Genomic DNA, 15,821 nt, shown 5'->3' on the forward strand with positions numbered 1-15,821 from the left:
TTCTGTAATTTCTAACGTTATCGTTAGACGTTAAAGAATCGTAGCATAAGGAGAATAGGTTGGTATGGAGTGTGTAACTCAGTACTAGAATAATTGTCAGCTGAGGGGGAGATCCTAGAATCCTAGAATCCTGGTAGCGAGCCGATATTTTTCATCTGTTCGAAAAAGGCTTACACTATATATAAATAATTGATATTTTGATATTTTAACTATATTTCTGCTATGAATTAAACACACAAAATACTTTTATTCTGATTATGTTATTTCACTTATTATCTTAATGTATGTAAGAAGAATGTTATAATTAATTTTAAAATATAATTTTTTATTCACATATAATTATATTACAAAAATATATTGCCGTAGAATTATTTATATTAATTTACATTTTATGTTAATACATGTATACTTTGTGTGTGATTAATCTGTGATAGCGATAAGAATACATTCAATATTTTACACTAGGTATGTCCAAATTTTTATAAGATTTTAGTTAAGTTTAAATCCAGGATAATGTTTGATCATCTGATATATTAATAAATTAAACTGTCTAATAAACATATTTGTTTATACAAAGACCTCCCTTGCACCCTTCGTGTGTGTGTGTGTGTGTTATGAAAATATTCCTTCGCTCATATTTATATTATTCCATGCTAATAAAAATGAAAATTATTAGTACTACTGCACATGTATGTAGGAAAATTATAATATTTCAAAGTCGCAAATCTCAGAAACCAAATGAGACCACCAATTAAGTTATTAGGAAAAGTTGATCAGTACTTTCCTCTCTATAACATATATCAAGATCAACATCATCGGCGAGGTGTGACTTTTTCTAGATATTTATCATTCATTCTGTACGAATATTATTTGACGAGTTGGAGCGAAACACTTTTCAAAAACGTAGAAAAATTATCATTAGGTTCCAAATGCAGAAAACGGCACGTGTGATCCCATAAATCCTTGGCCATTTGATTATTTCTTCCTTTTCGATACAATCTAGTCACGCGACAATCTCTATTGAAAATAAAATATGATGAATAATAACGTATATACATTTGTTAAAAATAAATTTGAGAAAAAAATAATAAATTACAGAAAAAAGAAATTTGTATTACATTTGTATGTTGTTATAATTTACAAAAAGAATTTTATGTCGTATAGTCTTACGCATAATAAAGACCGGTCTCATCAGCCACTTTTTCATCAACCGCACAATGTATCGTTGTTTGCGCTCCTTGTATTGTATTTTTCATAAACGGCATCATAATATAATGATAGAAAAATGTCATCCCCGGAACAGGGCATATTGCTCCAGCATATTGGTAGGCTAATTCGTTTTTTATATAGCCAGGATGTAAGGAGTACACATTTATTCCGCTAATCCCAGCCTCTGCAAATAAAATTTATATTTTCTACGGAAACTATATAATTGTTCTATAAGAAAAAATATCATTATATCACACTATATTACAGATGAAATAACTTTATCGTATCAAAAGATATTAATTTTTTAAACAATTTATTTAAACGCAAGTAATTGCTATTTTAATTTTTTTATATATGTTTATAGTGACAGTATTTTCTTACCTTTTAATCGACGTGCAAGTTCCTTAGTGAATAGTATGTTCGCTAGTTTGCTTTGCGAATATGCTTTCAATGAACTATACGATCTGTCCAAATTCATATCATTGAAATGTATAGTACCTACTGCAATGATAATAACAGATATCATTTATTGTTAGTTATAATATTAAAAATTTTATTTGATATATGTATCCTAAGTAGAACAGAAAGTCACAATAATGTTAAAGTATGTTAAAAAAATGATCAAAAAGTTTTTGTCATATTCTCGTCATTTGACGTTCCTTTGATATTATCGTGACTTTCTGTTCTACTTGAGATATTATTAACATAAACAATATTTGCTGAAATAAGAAAAGAAATTTTTCAAAAAAAAGATGAAAGAAATGACTGATATTAGATTTCAATAATATAATATATTATAATTTTTTTTTTCTTATTTCTCATATCTTATTTCTTTCTATTTTATTTTTACGCACAAATATAACTAAGTGATGACACGTTAACTATTTTGCAACCAGGACCAGATGATTGCATTTTAGGAAGTAGTAAGAGTGTCAAGAGAAAATGTCCAAGATAATTCGATTGCAGCTGCACCTCGAATCCATTCTCGGTTTTTTCATGAATAGAATTCATCAATCCAGCATTATTTATTAGTATATGAATAGCTGATTCAATCGTTAACAATTCTTTAGCGCATTCTCTTACACTCTTTAGACTACAGAGATCCAATGGATATACTGCAAACTCTCCTAATTTTCCTTGATGTGAATTGTTATCTGTACTGAATATTAATAAATTATGTATTATGAATTAATTATTGCCAGAACGCGTTCTGGTCGAATATTAAGAGAGCCACAACACGAATTTTGCTTTGTGGCCTTTTCGATTTTGTCAAAACGCGTTATGAGCGTTTTTGAAAGTGCCAAGTCACGAATTTCGCGTTGTGGCTAAATCTGAGAAGTCAGAACGCGTTGTGATCGGTTTTTTCGATCTTTGAGTCTAACATATATATATTATTTTTATATACACAGTTCAAGCATATGATCTCGGTGATTCATCTTGTATAGTGTAAAATGTATTTTTCATTCTAAAGAGGACGAGAAAATGTTTGAAAAATTTATAAATATAAAACATATGTAATAAATATTTTAAAAAATTTTAATTATTAATGTACATTAGTTATACTTAAATTAAATTAATATTAATATTAATATTGATTTAATTTAAGTATTACTAATGTATATTAATAGAATATCATATAGAAGAGAATATTCGAGAAATAATATAAGAGAGATGTTTTATACAATATATATATATATATATATATATATATATATAACATCTCTCTTATATTATTTCTCGAATATTCTCTTATAAAATAACTTAGAGCATTGTTGAATATCTGATTAAAATTTGAAATATAGAATTTAAAAAATGATATAAGTTTTTTATTTTTTTCTTTACAGTAGATTTGCATCAGACGTATTATAAGTTTACAATTAGACAGCTGTATTATTATCAATTTATTTAGTTTTTTATATAATGACATTGTTTATATAATCACCTCGACAATAGATTATTTTTTATATCTTCAATTGCATTTTTTGCTTTCTCCACATTTCGACAAGCTAAAATAACTCTTGCACCTAAATGCAAATATTTATATGAAAAAAAACAAATAATATATGATTATGACTGAGAGTCAAGACTGCGCTACGAATACTTTAAACTCATTTTATCTATTTTTTATATTAAAAATAATGATGAAATGATGTTTTGTAACGCAATCTTAACGTCAGCGTGCGCGCGCGCGCTTATATTATTTATATGCTGCATCATTCGTTATAATAATCGTAAAAATTAATTATATAATATTATAAATAGTTATAGATATAAATAATTATATAATCTATATAATTTAATAAAGCTCACAGGCAGAATTGGTGAAATTATATTATTTTATTTTATCTTTAATGTTAAAATTTCTTCTAGAATTTGAACATTTTTACAAAATTATTGTTGACATTTCTACTAAAGAAAAATCAATTCCAAATTTGCAAACGTTTGTTATTAAAGAAACATCTGAGGTTCTTGAAAATTTTATATAAAATAAATAAGAGTACAAATTTTAAAGAAAAGTTGCACGAATCATGATCAATATAATTTCTCTGGCTTTACATTTTAAACTCGTGTACACTTAAATAAAATAATATGACTAATTAAATCCCTAATACTAATTATAAATCAATTGTTAAAATGTAAATGTTTGTTAGAAGCGTTACTTAGAATTAATTAATTAAGATAAGTATAGTATTTAAGTAATTTAATTAAGAAATTAATTACGTTAGGATTTATACATCTATAATATAACAATTAAAAATCAATATTTACCTCTTTTATAAAAGTCTCTGGCAGTTTCCTTGCCAATTCCGGTGTTTGCACCTGTTATAACTGCAACTTTATTATCAAGACGCACCTTACTGGTGCATGATTTATGATAAGTCCACATCTGTTTTCTTTTTCTACGATCTCACTATAATGCTAAATCTTTATCTTTACCGTATTAAAAGTAGGTTAAGTATTACAATGTATAGAGCAAAAGTACAACAATGTGACTGAGTACAGGAGCTTACTGCACGCTACTGAGTGCCGCCACTAATAATAAATTATTAATATATATGATGTTATATCGTCTCCAGTGCTTCTAACAACTTCTAATATTTTTTATAACTTCTCTATTTTTATGAAGCATTAAATGTATATGCGTTTGGTTACGTAAAACATTCGAAGTTATCTATAATGTCGTCTATTATCTCATCGGCCTCAATAGCTACTCAATTCATTTCATGAGCATTTTCTCATGAATGTATTTGCAAAATGTTTCGTTTTTCTTCCAAATATACGGCTCAAAAGTCATTACTCTGTCTGATGGCGGAATATCTGTTTCAATCCATCAATGAGATCGTCGAAACATGCTAATAAATTTAAGCTTTAAAATCACTCTAGAGCTTTATTCTTTAATCTCATTTCGACTAAAATTTTCGCATGATTATCTTCTAGTTGATACGTCATTTTAAAAATCTTACTTGCTCTTACATTACGTGTCGAAATCGTTGGACACATGTCGTTGAAACTCGCCAATAAAAACTTAGTCTATTTATTTTTATTTATTTTTTGCCAATAAATCTGCAATCAGATTTAATTGTGTATAAATTATGTGTATAAATATGCTCTTCTTACATTATACAGTGCCACAGATATAATTAAAATATAGACTTGATGAAGAAAAAATATATATTATAATAATTATGTTATTATACATTACAATATATAGCAATAAATAATTTACCCATATGACAAAAATAATATATGTTTATAAATTAAAAATAAAATTGATCAGTTAAGGAAAATCTCTTTGACGAGACGTCTAAAATCAATTATTATAGACTATTTAATAGTATGCATAAATATATGCATATTATGACGCAATAGGATAATTGTATTTATAACAGCGTGTAGAGGAACACATATTATTACGCATTGTATATATGTAGAAACATATACAAAAACATTATTATATAAAAGCATCGAAACTAATCAGCAGTCAGTAGATATACGATTTTGTTCTGTTTATATCTTGCGTCTGCATATATTATATACGTATCAGTTTAAAAAAATGATTATTATTGTTTTTGCTTTTGCATACTAACTTTTTTTAAAATTTAAGTGTTTGTCTTTTTTATTACATTATTATAAAATATGTGGTAAAAAAGGGTGCTATTTCTTTATGAAGCTTGAAAAATAATTCTAACAAATATGTATTAATACGTTATATTAACAATAAGTAATAAAATATTAATTTTGTTGCTAATAGCTATAATACAATATTTAATATTTATAAAGTAAATTTTAATTTAAAAATTTCTTTTTTTTAGAGAATAATGCCGTTTAATCTAAAAAAAAAACGCAGTAATGCTGCTGAGTGCAGTATTCACTACTTTGGACTTTCCAGAAAGTACTGTTACATGAAATTACTGATGTAATTGAAATAAAAAATAAGATTGAATATATGCTTAAACTAATGCATAAAGAAACGTATGAAATTGATGAAGAATCACTAAATTTTGAAAACACATTTGACATACCAGAAGTAACACGAGTAGTTGATAAAGAATTTTGGAGAAGCAGAATAGCAAAGCAATATAAATAGCTATGTAAATATATTGTATGAAAATTTCAATATAGAATTTTTCTCGCCTACATCTCTTTAGGAGAGTAAGGAGGGGTTTCTAAAATTCTCAAAAATGAGAATAAAAATCTTGGTAAAATACAGCAAGAAAAATACGTGCCCTGTGCACTCATCAATTTTGCAGAAAAAATTATTTTCTGCGAAATTGACGCATCAACATCCGCATTGGCTCTTATTCGTCAATTTCCTAGTTGTTTGTTTATAAATATTAAGAGCCTTATATTCGAATTATTCAATATATAAATTATTTATGAATAATTCATGGTTGTCTCTGATATTGTGAAGAAAGAATCATCGCCAGCAAGTAGCGAGCACCATGAGCGCATACGAATGGGGCACGCGTATAGCAATATAGAAGTATTGCTAACTTATTTGTGAAAAACGTGATTTCAGAATACAACTTTATGATATATGGTTGATTTTATCGTTGAATATGCTATAAGTTTTGCGATAAGACAAATTTTAAAATTTTCAAAAATTAAAGGGGGGAAAGAGGGATTTCGAAAAATATGACATTTTCGAAAAATCTAATTATGTAGTTTTAAAGTATATTAAAAATCATAAAACTTTTATTCGAAACTTTTTTTTATCTCTCTTATCGTTTCGATCGGTATTCGCTCAGAAATATAAAAACCGATTTTTTTCAAGAAGGTGTTTCATCCCCTTAACGGCCGTAACAGCACATATAAAAAAATAAATGTCTCTTATTTTGACCTAGACAACACATATTCAAAGCACATTAAAATCGGGAACAAGAAAGGGGGGCACTTCTGTACCTTTTCTTGTGAGTTGCCTGTATATTCCAAGTCTTAAACACGCAAAATACTTTTATTCTAATTTTATTATGTATTACAGATTTGCGATTTACTGCAAATTTGTCATTTAGAATTTATATCTTTATTACCTTATAATTAGTGTATATAAGAAAAATGTAATAATAAATTTTAAAATATATTTTTTTAAAGTTATTTACATATACTTATATTTAAAAATATAAAATATGTTGCCGTATAATTATTTATGTTAATTTAAACTTTGATATTAAAATGTATAATACTTTTGTGATTAATCTGTGATAACGATAAAAATACATTTAATATTTTGTATTAGATATGACTCGAACAATTTTTGATAGTTAATTGATAGTAATTTTGACAGTACGTTTAAAAAGTTTAAATCCAGGATAATATTTGCATTTAATTTATTATAAACTGTATAACAAATATATATATTTGTATATGCAGATAAATTACAAAATTGATAAACGATTTCTGACTGATATAAAACTTATCATATTCAAATATATCAGTTATTCTTTATATATTATTAATAAAATTAATATTGAACGCATTTAATATTGTGCGCATTTATCATGAATAGTTTGTTTGAAGTATTTTCTATAAAAAAATATAATAAAAAAAGATAAAATAGTTTTAAGTTTGTGATATCAATTAATCATTTTAATCAATTATTAGCTTCTTTAAAGAGCTATAATGGCGGAAGAATAGCAAATTGTTTACTTTTCAGAAAAATTAGCATTTTTAATTGCATGATTAAAGTCCTCATATTTCTTCATAGTTAGTTGAAATATGGAAGATATTTTTGTCGCCATCTATGAAAATACTTGGCAACTTATATATAAAGAAGAAGTAAAAGTATATTTTAACATTTTTTACATTTTATAAATTATTGTATAACATTTTATATAACATAATTTATGTCTCCATATATAATTCTTTAACATTAATCGTAAAAGTAACACTTTTTTTACTATTCTCAGAAGATAATACTTGCATGTTGAAATCTTTCCATATGGTAAGAAGAACTGCTTGGTATCCTTCAAGCACTGACGAGAATAATATATTTCGTCGGTGCCTCAAGTAATATCTTCAGTTGCGTTTATCGTGAGTCGATGATGTCTTCTATTATAGATTTGCAAAATGCAAATTATAAAGCAATCTTTTTTATATAAAAATTAATTTTTTAATATAATAAATTGTTTTGTATTTTTATGAATAAATTTTTGCATTATATTTTTGGCATTATACTTATCAACAAGCGTCATTGCATCGACTGTTGTTAATTCAAGAGATTGTTTAAACTATGTGATTAGTACTTTTATATATAAAAGTTTTTAAAATGTTTTAGAATCTTAAAAATATAACTTGTATAATTATATAATTATATATTTTTCTAACAATTTAACATAATCTTTTTGGCATGAAATATATATATTGCTTACATTAAAATTTAATAATTATATGATTAATTATATCTTTAATAAAAAATACAAGAAGAGCAAAATTAACCCCCAAATAGAATATTAGACGCTAAAAGCTATTTCTTTTTTCTATCAATTTTACAAAAGTAATATTTTTATAAATATTGTTATATATAGTTGCAAAAAATAAATATTATTTTGAATGTATTTAACGCTATGAATTTTTTTAGCAGGAAACCACGCGTTGACCGCACGCAGGTAGAAGAGACCATGGTGGTTCCAGAACAGATAAAGAATTTGACGACTGTCGCATCAGACCCTTTCAGCAAGGACACATAGTTTGCCAACAAACGCTCTTCGTTGACCATTATTGTGGTCACTAAATCAGAATGGCGACACTTTTGTCGGTTGCCGACAATTCTTATGAAAAAATAGCGGTATATTTATAAAGCTTTGCCACTGTACCGACGCTATTGTGACGAATGCAATTTAAGTGGTTTCTCGCTGCCAACTCGGTGATGTAAATGACATTAACCGAAAGGAAAATGGAATACGGTTTTTCCAGTTTCCGTTTTTTCGTGCAAGAGAATCCGAGAAGAATATGTGAAAATGCGACATTATCTTAAATATACGTTTATTTTTTTTTCCACAAATTGTTTTAATAATTATATATAAAAAAACATTTTTATTTAATATTTTTATTGATTTAGTATTATATTTATTATTATATTATTATATTATTTATTATTTAGTATTATATTTAGTAATATTTTTGTAAGATGTGACATATAACAAATTCTGAAAATAATTACGTTTTATTTCTTTAAAAATATAATGTTAAATTTTATAAATTTAAACAGCAAGTTTTAGTTTCTTTTAACAATTTGCGACAGAAGCTAAAAATTATTTTTAAAAATACAAAGCATTGACTTATTACTTTGAAAAATCATTACGCTCGATTATGTCGTAAAAATTTTCTTATTGAAATTCTTTGGAAAATTTTGATAAATTTCTATCGAAACAATAATCTTATCAAACATATCGAATGCCGTTAAAACGCATCCTCCGCGAAACTGTGACCGCGCTAATATCTCAATCACGCAAAACGGTTTTCATCGGTGCGAAAGAGTTATACGTTGCAATAGTAGTCGATAATATCCTCAGCTACCATTTTTATTTCACCGATCAGGTATACAGGCGTACGTACGATATGTACGTAAAGTCGTCAGGAAAGCGCTGCAGCCATTACGACTCTTACGTGGCGGTTCGCGCGGCGCGTCAAAGAACGCTCATTAAATGCTGGCAATTAACTGCGGGCCAAGTCCTGAGGCCCGAGCCTCTCGCTTTCCCGTTCCCCCGATATCCTCTTCCCCCTTTCATTCCCCTTCTTGGTCCGGTCAGTTGGTTCCCGGTCCCTATCAGGCCTCGTGTGCTGGTATCCGGTGGTGGTGATGATGGTAATGGTGGTGGCAGTCGAAGCTCAGGTGTAAATGCGAATCTCGACTCGAGTCGGACCCACGTGCTTTAATGGGCTTTGCCAACAAGAACGATCGGCATGCGACCCATCTATCACCCCGCGAGCTGTTATTTCATGGTTTGCATCCTACTTCGGTCCCTCCGCCGCCTTGTGGTACCGGTAGTGATGTAGCTTCGCACGGATATAGATATACACAGTTCCTCGCATCTCGCCGTGGGCATACGTGGAACTGCGGATTATATTAACTTATCAATGCACATCAGTGATCTGTCAGAGATCGGTTGTGCCGTTGAAAGTAAGGTTTCACTTAACCGTATATCTTTCATCTTGGAAAATCTCTACATTCTTGTTTAGATCTCGTGAAATCTCTCGAAATAACTTCAAATTAACTATAGCAAGTAATGTTTGTGATCATTCGAATCTTAAATTTTTCTACGTATATATAAAAATATATATATATAAAAAAATATGCATTAGTCTTTTTGATCCTTGCAAAGTTTAAGTTAGAATAAGACAACTTGTGGCTTTAATGTTCATTATTACACAATTACATTATATAACTAAAATATTCAATTATATTAAATCTTGATGGTATTTAATCATATTTACGATTAAAACAAGAAAGTATCAAGTTGGTCTCACGCCCTGGTGTAAGTCTTGCAACAGTGTTCGCCATGCGACCTGCCTATTGCCGGATGATCTATGACTTAAAGCTTAATACATTACAGTCTTACATCGTGCAGAGGATTGAAACTGGTAACGTCCGCCTTCGCGATGTTATAACAGAGCATCAGGAATTTATCAACTTCTCATCAACGACTACCTAGTTTCGAACGTTCTCTAGCTGATACTCCAGATATTCTAAACAACACGAATCACTCGCACCTAGATATTACAGAAAATGATTTACGAGTATAATTTGCTGGAGAGGTTCCTTTATAATTAACAACAGACTCTTATATTACATTAATAATACATGACACTCGCAGCAATTATTACATAAGGTTAAAAACTCGTATTCACAGTTAATTAGAAAGCTTTAAACTAATCTTTTTCTGCGGAAATATAAAACTGAATTTATAACTTCTAATTGCCCATTATTTATATGTTGTATGTATTTTTTGATATTTATTGTTTATTAATTTCAGTGATTTATATATTGCACGCAATCACAAAATATTGCATTTTTGTTTAATTATCACTCGTCATAATTTATATTTGAAACTCAGTCGGATATTTAAAGATTATATATGCTTTTTAATAAACTTTATTCAAATCTTTACATACAGATAGTTTAACATAAAATACAAAAATTTTCATGAAAAAACTTATAATTAATTTATATTAATAAAAAAAGAATATTAATCTTCGTAAGACTAAATTTAACTGTAGTTTTACAAAAACTTGGAAGCTTGTGTTTACACAAATTAAATAACCGTTTGGACGACATACTTCCGTCTTTATAAATCTAACAATCGTACAAATCATATCTACTGACTTGTGGCGAACATGTTGTCAAAAATGTTTCGATACCTGCAGGAAGGTAAATTGTCACCATTGTAATATTAAGAAATCTGTCAAAACACATTGATGCGGGAGTAATAGTAGCAAACTGACTAGAGTCGAGATAAAAGAGATGGTTACACGCAAATGTGTGAATGGGCGAATAATTAGGAGTGCTGTTGTCCTTGGGGAATATTTTTATTTCCCGTATATCCAAATTTATTTTTGACAATCTATGAATTTACGAGTTTTTGATGCGAATCCCATAGGAGCAGATAATCCTCTTGCGAGGATTAAAGGTGTATTGTATTAAAGGTTCTGTAGGGTCGCGTTTTAGCAACAACGAGAATCTTTAGAGCAGGTAATAATGTTTTTTAAATAAAGCCAATAAAAAATAAGAACAAAAATTAAGTAATATATTTTGAAAAAATATTTAAATATCCATAACCATTATAAAGAATGAGCTTTTAATTCTTTCATTTTCAATAAATATAATTTTTGTTATTTATCTGTTTTAAATGTAAATATACATGTATATGTGTAAAAGAAAATCGCATGTATTTAAAAAGCGTCATCAATTTTGAGTTATTTAAAAAATTATCTAGTATAAAAGTGTATAAGTAGTTATTTTTGTAGAGTATAATATTTTTTTATTTATTTCGCTTATAATATATGTTTTCAAAAATAAATTTATTCTATCTAACAAAGTTCCTCAGTACAAAGACTGTCCTCGAAGGTGGAAGAATTTCTCTTGGTCGAGGAGATAACAATTAGGTGCACCGATTATCCCGAGGGAATAGTTTTCATTTTGACACCTCATCGTCATTGATCGACCAGATCGCATGGAGAGACGCGTGCCCGAGGGAAAAGGCTTCTGTAAGGCAGACGAGGTTGTCTCACATCGGGGGATCAATCCCTCCAATTGCAGCGTTCTGCGAACTGTGGATGCTCGAAATTGTTCGCGACAACGATCAATCCCGACAGACCGATTGATCATTCGAGTAGCGATTTGTAGAAAATCATATTGATTTCCTTCGAAGCTCTCTCGGAAACTTAAGCGAGTAAAAGTTATAGATCATTTGTGGTGAACGGTTGTTCACCATAGTGATTCGAATGATTGAGACGTGGTCGCTTGACAGATATATCACTCAAACGAATCGCGTCTTCAACCGACGGTGACTGCAATTTATCTTCACTTTGAATAATCTCGATGGTATAGTGATATTTATTGCCGAAGTCATTTCTAAATTTCAATTTGCAGGTCCTACTCATGACGATTGTGTATTAAGCTAAATACGAAAAATATCTTGATTGCGAATCTCTTGTGCCCGACGATGGACGGGATGCCCCTAATCAAGCGTGCGTCGCCGTGGGAGCGACGATTATTAGAATCCAGCAGTTCTTCGGTGCTAATGTCCCCGAACAATCTCGTGATTTTCCACAGCGCATAAAAGCTACGATGTTTGCTGTCTTTAATGGCACATAACACCGTTACGATCTCCTTCTCCGCCATGCGCGTATTCGATGGTCGTGAGACCATCCGCCATTTCTATCTCATTTTTTTCTTCCTGCCAAGTCGCGTTGGAGCGACGCGGTAATTAACTTCGTGTGCGATAATATTCGCGAGCACGCTCGTATTTTCTCGAGATTAGCGCGTTCGAAGACAACGGGCGGATTGTATGCACACCCCACGTGACGGGTGCAAAGCGAATTTTAAAGCGTGAAGGTTGAATTTGCAGTCGGAACAGATTCTTACATTGTCAGACAAGACAATGAGTTATTTAAGCGTTAAGAATAGAATATTGCACATTACATTCATAAAGTACAAACGACTTCTTCGAAGTGTATTAACGAAAGATGATGGCCCGTTTGTATGATTCTCACGTTACATTTATATTAATCTTTTGCATTTTTGTATGTTTCTACGTGACATTGGTAATCATTCGTTTATTCTAACGCAAATTTGTAAAATTTATATTTATTTATACATGTATATATTTAAAAAGTATTCTCTCGCTCTTTTTCTTATTCATTACATTATCTCTTTAATTTATCATAATAAATATAAATTAAAAATTACTAGAACTTGGAAACTTTTAAAGTTAACTCTTAAAACATCTTGAAATTCAAATGATTAACGAGATCTTATTGTTGTTTGACAATTCGTTGAAAAAGCTTAATCTTCAATTAATTGTTTAAACGTCAACTGACACGAAAATAACGATCATTCTTTACAATTAGGCTATCTTTTGCTATCGCAGAGAGAGTCTCGCGGTAGCGTGAAAATTCCTGGAACACGGCGTACAGTGCCAATCTATCCTTTAGCATTTAATCCACGCTATCATCTATTTGCAGGGTGTGATACCGGTCGGCGCGATAGCACGTGTCGTGATTGTAGTTTATGGGGAGCTGATTGCAGGAGCGTGGGACGACGCGGACGGTTGGCGAACGGTGGTCCCAGAGCGTAGTCGGACGCCATTCATCGGGCGTACTTACACGTATCCATGCTGGCGTCAGTGTTTCGTTTCGTAATCATTAAGATATGCATTATCCGCCTAATGATGGCAAAGCGGCGAGGCGCAACAGCGTGTCCGATTCGGGGTGACTCTTCTCGCAGCGTCGAGGGCACGCGCATAAATTTCGCGTAAAAGGGCTCTCTCCGTCTCTTTCTTCACGCGCGCTCGATGCTGATTAATGCGGATCGCGCGTCGGCCGCGGGGCCGGCAATTAATTAGCCTCCGTGATCCTCGCGGAAAAATTTCCGCGACATTGATTGACGTGGCGGTTAATGCGCGAGTCTTGACTCGGATAAATTAAATTGCCTTTCATAATGCAAGATACTTTTTTTCCGTTGATTATACATGTTGACATTGTAAATGGCAATTTTGATACACAAATGAATAGAAGATATACGATGCTCTTTTAAATTGTTTTCTGGATTTAAGAAAATTATATGATCGTTAGAAATTTCGAGTCTCTCATCATGAAATTTCAATGGTTTGTTTAAAGCCGTCTTTGATGCATCAAACATTACTTTTGCGCGAGCAAATAAAATAATCATTACAATAACCAATACACATCAGACTCTAACGCGTATATTAATGAAACGCATGGGTTCCAAGACCCATTGTGTCAGATTACGATGCTCGTCTGAGCGAGTCCTCGCGGCTTTTCGGTCGATGTCTGAAGTGATTACACGCGAATCAGACGAGGTGGTTTCGTCGCGGCAGGGAACCTGTCCGAAATGTCTAATGTCCCAAGAGGGAAGAAAGAAATGGCTCGCCGCATGCGTTCTAGGACGCCGATGCCATGTTTCTCTTTTTGCGGCGCAGGAAATTTCTTTCCCGTCGTCCTCTCTCGTTGCCGATCCTCGATTCTCACACGCGCCGACGGTTTTTATGACATTAATTACGATCGATATTAATTAAACGAAGATAATGATATCGTCGCGATCGCGCGATTATACGCGCCATAGATTATATGAGAGATTAAGGACAGAGAAAAGGAGCATGTTCGTCGATTCTGCCGTTTCATTTTCCACCTTCGTCTCGGACAGAAGTCCTGTGCGGCAGAATTCCGTGATTCAATTAAACGCACGATTACTCGACAAATGTAATTAATTTTAATTAACGATGCGCGCCGAATTGTGACCGCGGGAGCGTGTACGCGCTTATAGCAGCGAGTCTCTCTAAACCTCGCACGATCTCATTGGCGAGATCACGCGATACGTGATGACATGGAGGCGGTCGAACGAATTTCATGACGAGAGTGTCGACGCGACATTCGTGAATTAAAAGGAGATTAGATATTGTGAATTTATCGGGATTCGCGTTTTTGCGATATTACAGAATCGACGGTGAATTCAAGTTGTATCGTCGCGACGTATTATTATATCGAAGTCGCAATTAATTATTTCGTATTAAAGAGCGCAGAACGATTAATAAAAAAATTAAATTAGTATATGTTATAGCAATTTTTTTCTTATTACATATAAAGTTAAAATTGTTGGAAAATGTAAATTTAAATCAACAAAATGTTATAATACATGCAAACTTATAGTACGTGTTAATTTTCAGATTAAAGAAATCAATTAAATTACTTATATATACAAAATTTTAAAAATATTTATTACGCTAAAGAAATAACGAATATGAACGCTACGCGTTTTAATAACCATGTGCAATGACATAACAACCAAGTAAAAAAATTAAATGGTCAATAAAAATGGCTTCTGCCATCTCTATTTTTTATGTTTACATCATAGTTAAAAAATTATGAAATTATACATCCTTTATATATTTTTTAAATAAACTAGCTTAGATTTTATATCACATAATTTCAGATTGTGAATGGATCCAGATTTCTGTGAGCCGTAAAAACGTCGAACCAAACAACAGGCGCATTCTAACGAAATCTTGATCTTTTTCCTGATCGTAAACCGCATCGAATTCACAAAGAAAATCGGCGCGGATCGACCGCAAGAAGCTTGCGATCGCGCGATATCGATATCGCCAACCGCCGGGAGGGTAAGTCGGGCGCGAAACATCGTCGTCCCTCGTGGGGGATGGTGGTGGCAAGTCTGTTTGCAAGGCGGAGTTGGACGTGCGGCCACCTCCGCCGCAGCAAAATTACCTGGCAGGTGACCAATGCAACAGCACCGATAAAGCCATGAAAGAGCACGGCTGGGACCGTCGGCTAGTCGTTCTTAAAAGGGGCCCCAAGATGAAGGCGGAGCCTTCCTTCTCGGAGGCTTTCCTCCTTTCGTGCCTGCCTTTCATTTCTCT

At 31.3% G+C, this 15,821-nt stretch overlaps 1 protein-coding gene across 1 annotated transcript; it reads right to left on the reverse strand.

Annotated features, from left to right (window-relative positions):
• Positions 1-365: 365 nt before the first annotated feature.
• LOC140662812 (retinol dehydrogenase 11-like) lies at positions 366-4,228 on the reverse strand. Its single transcript, XM_072886465.1, has 6 exons — positions 3,979-4,228; positions 3,152-3,233; positions 2,064-2,368; positions 1,591-1,710; positions 1,171-1,393; positions 366-1,017 (listed from the first exon to the last, which is right to left on the reverse strand). The coding sequence occupies exons 1-6, from the start codon at positions 4,094-4,096 to the stop codon at positions 867-869; spliced, it is 999 nt and encodes a 332-aa protein (XP_072742566.1). The 5' UTR covers positions 4,097-4,228; the 3' UTR covers positions 366-866.
• Between the last annotated feature and the right edge of the window lie 11,593 nt (positions 4,229-15,821).

This window comes from Anoplolepis gracilipes, chromosome 2, assembly GCF_047496725.1.
Source record: "Anoplolepis gracilipes chromosome 2, ASM4749672v1, whole genome shotgun sequence".
NCBI lineage: Eukaryota > Metazoa > Arthropoda > Insecta > Hymenoptera > Formicidae > Anoplolepis > Anoplolepis gracilipes.

What these genes read in the sequence shown, in the direction of transcription:
- LOC140662812 (XM_072886465.1), bottom strand. Translation starts at nt 4,096, where the DNA reads ATGTGGACTTATCATAAATCATGCACCAGTAAGGTGCGTCTTGATAAT. An exon ending in GTCATCACTTAGTTATATTT is followed by an intron (nt 1,711 to 2,063) that starts GTGCGTAAAAAT and finishes TTATCATTGCAG; the next exon opens with TAGGTACTATACATTTCAAT. An exon ending in ACTTGCACGTCGATTAAAAG is followed by an intron (nt 1,394 to 1,590) that starts GTAAGAAAATAC and finishes TTTTATTTGCAG; the next exon opens with AGGCTGGGATTAGCGGAATA.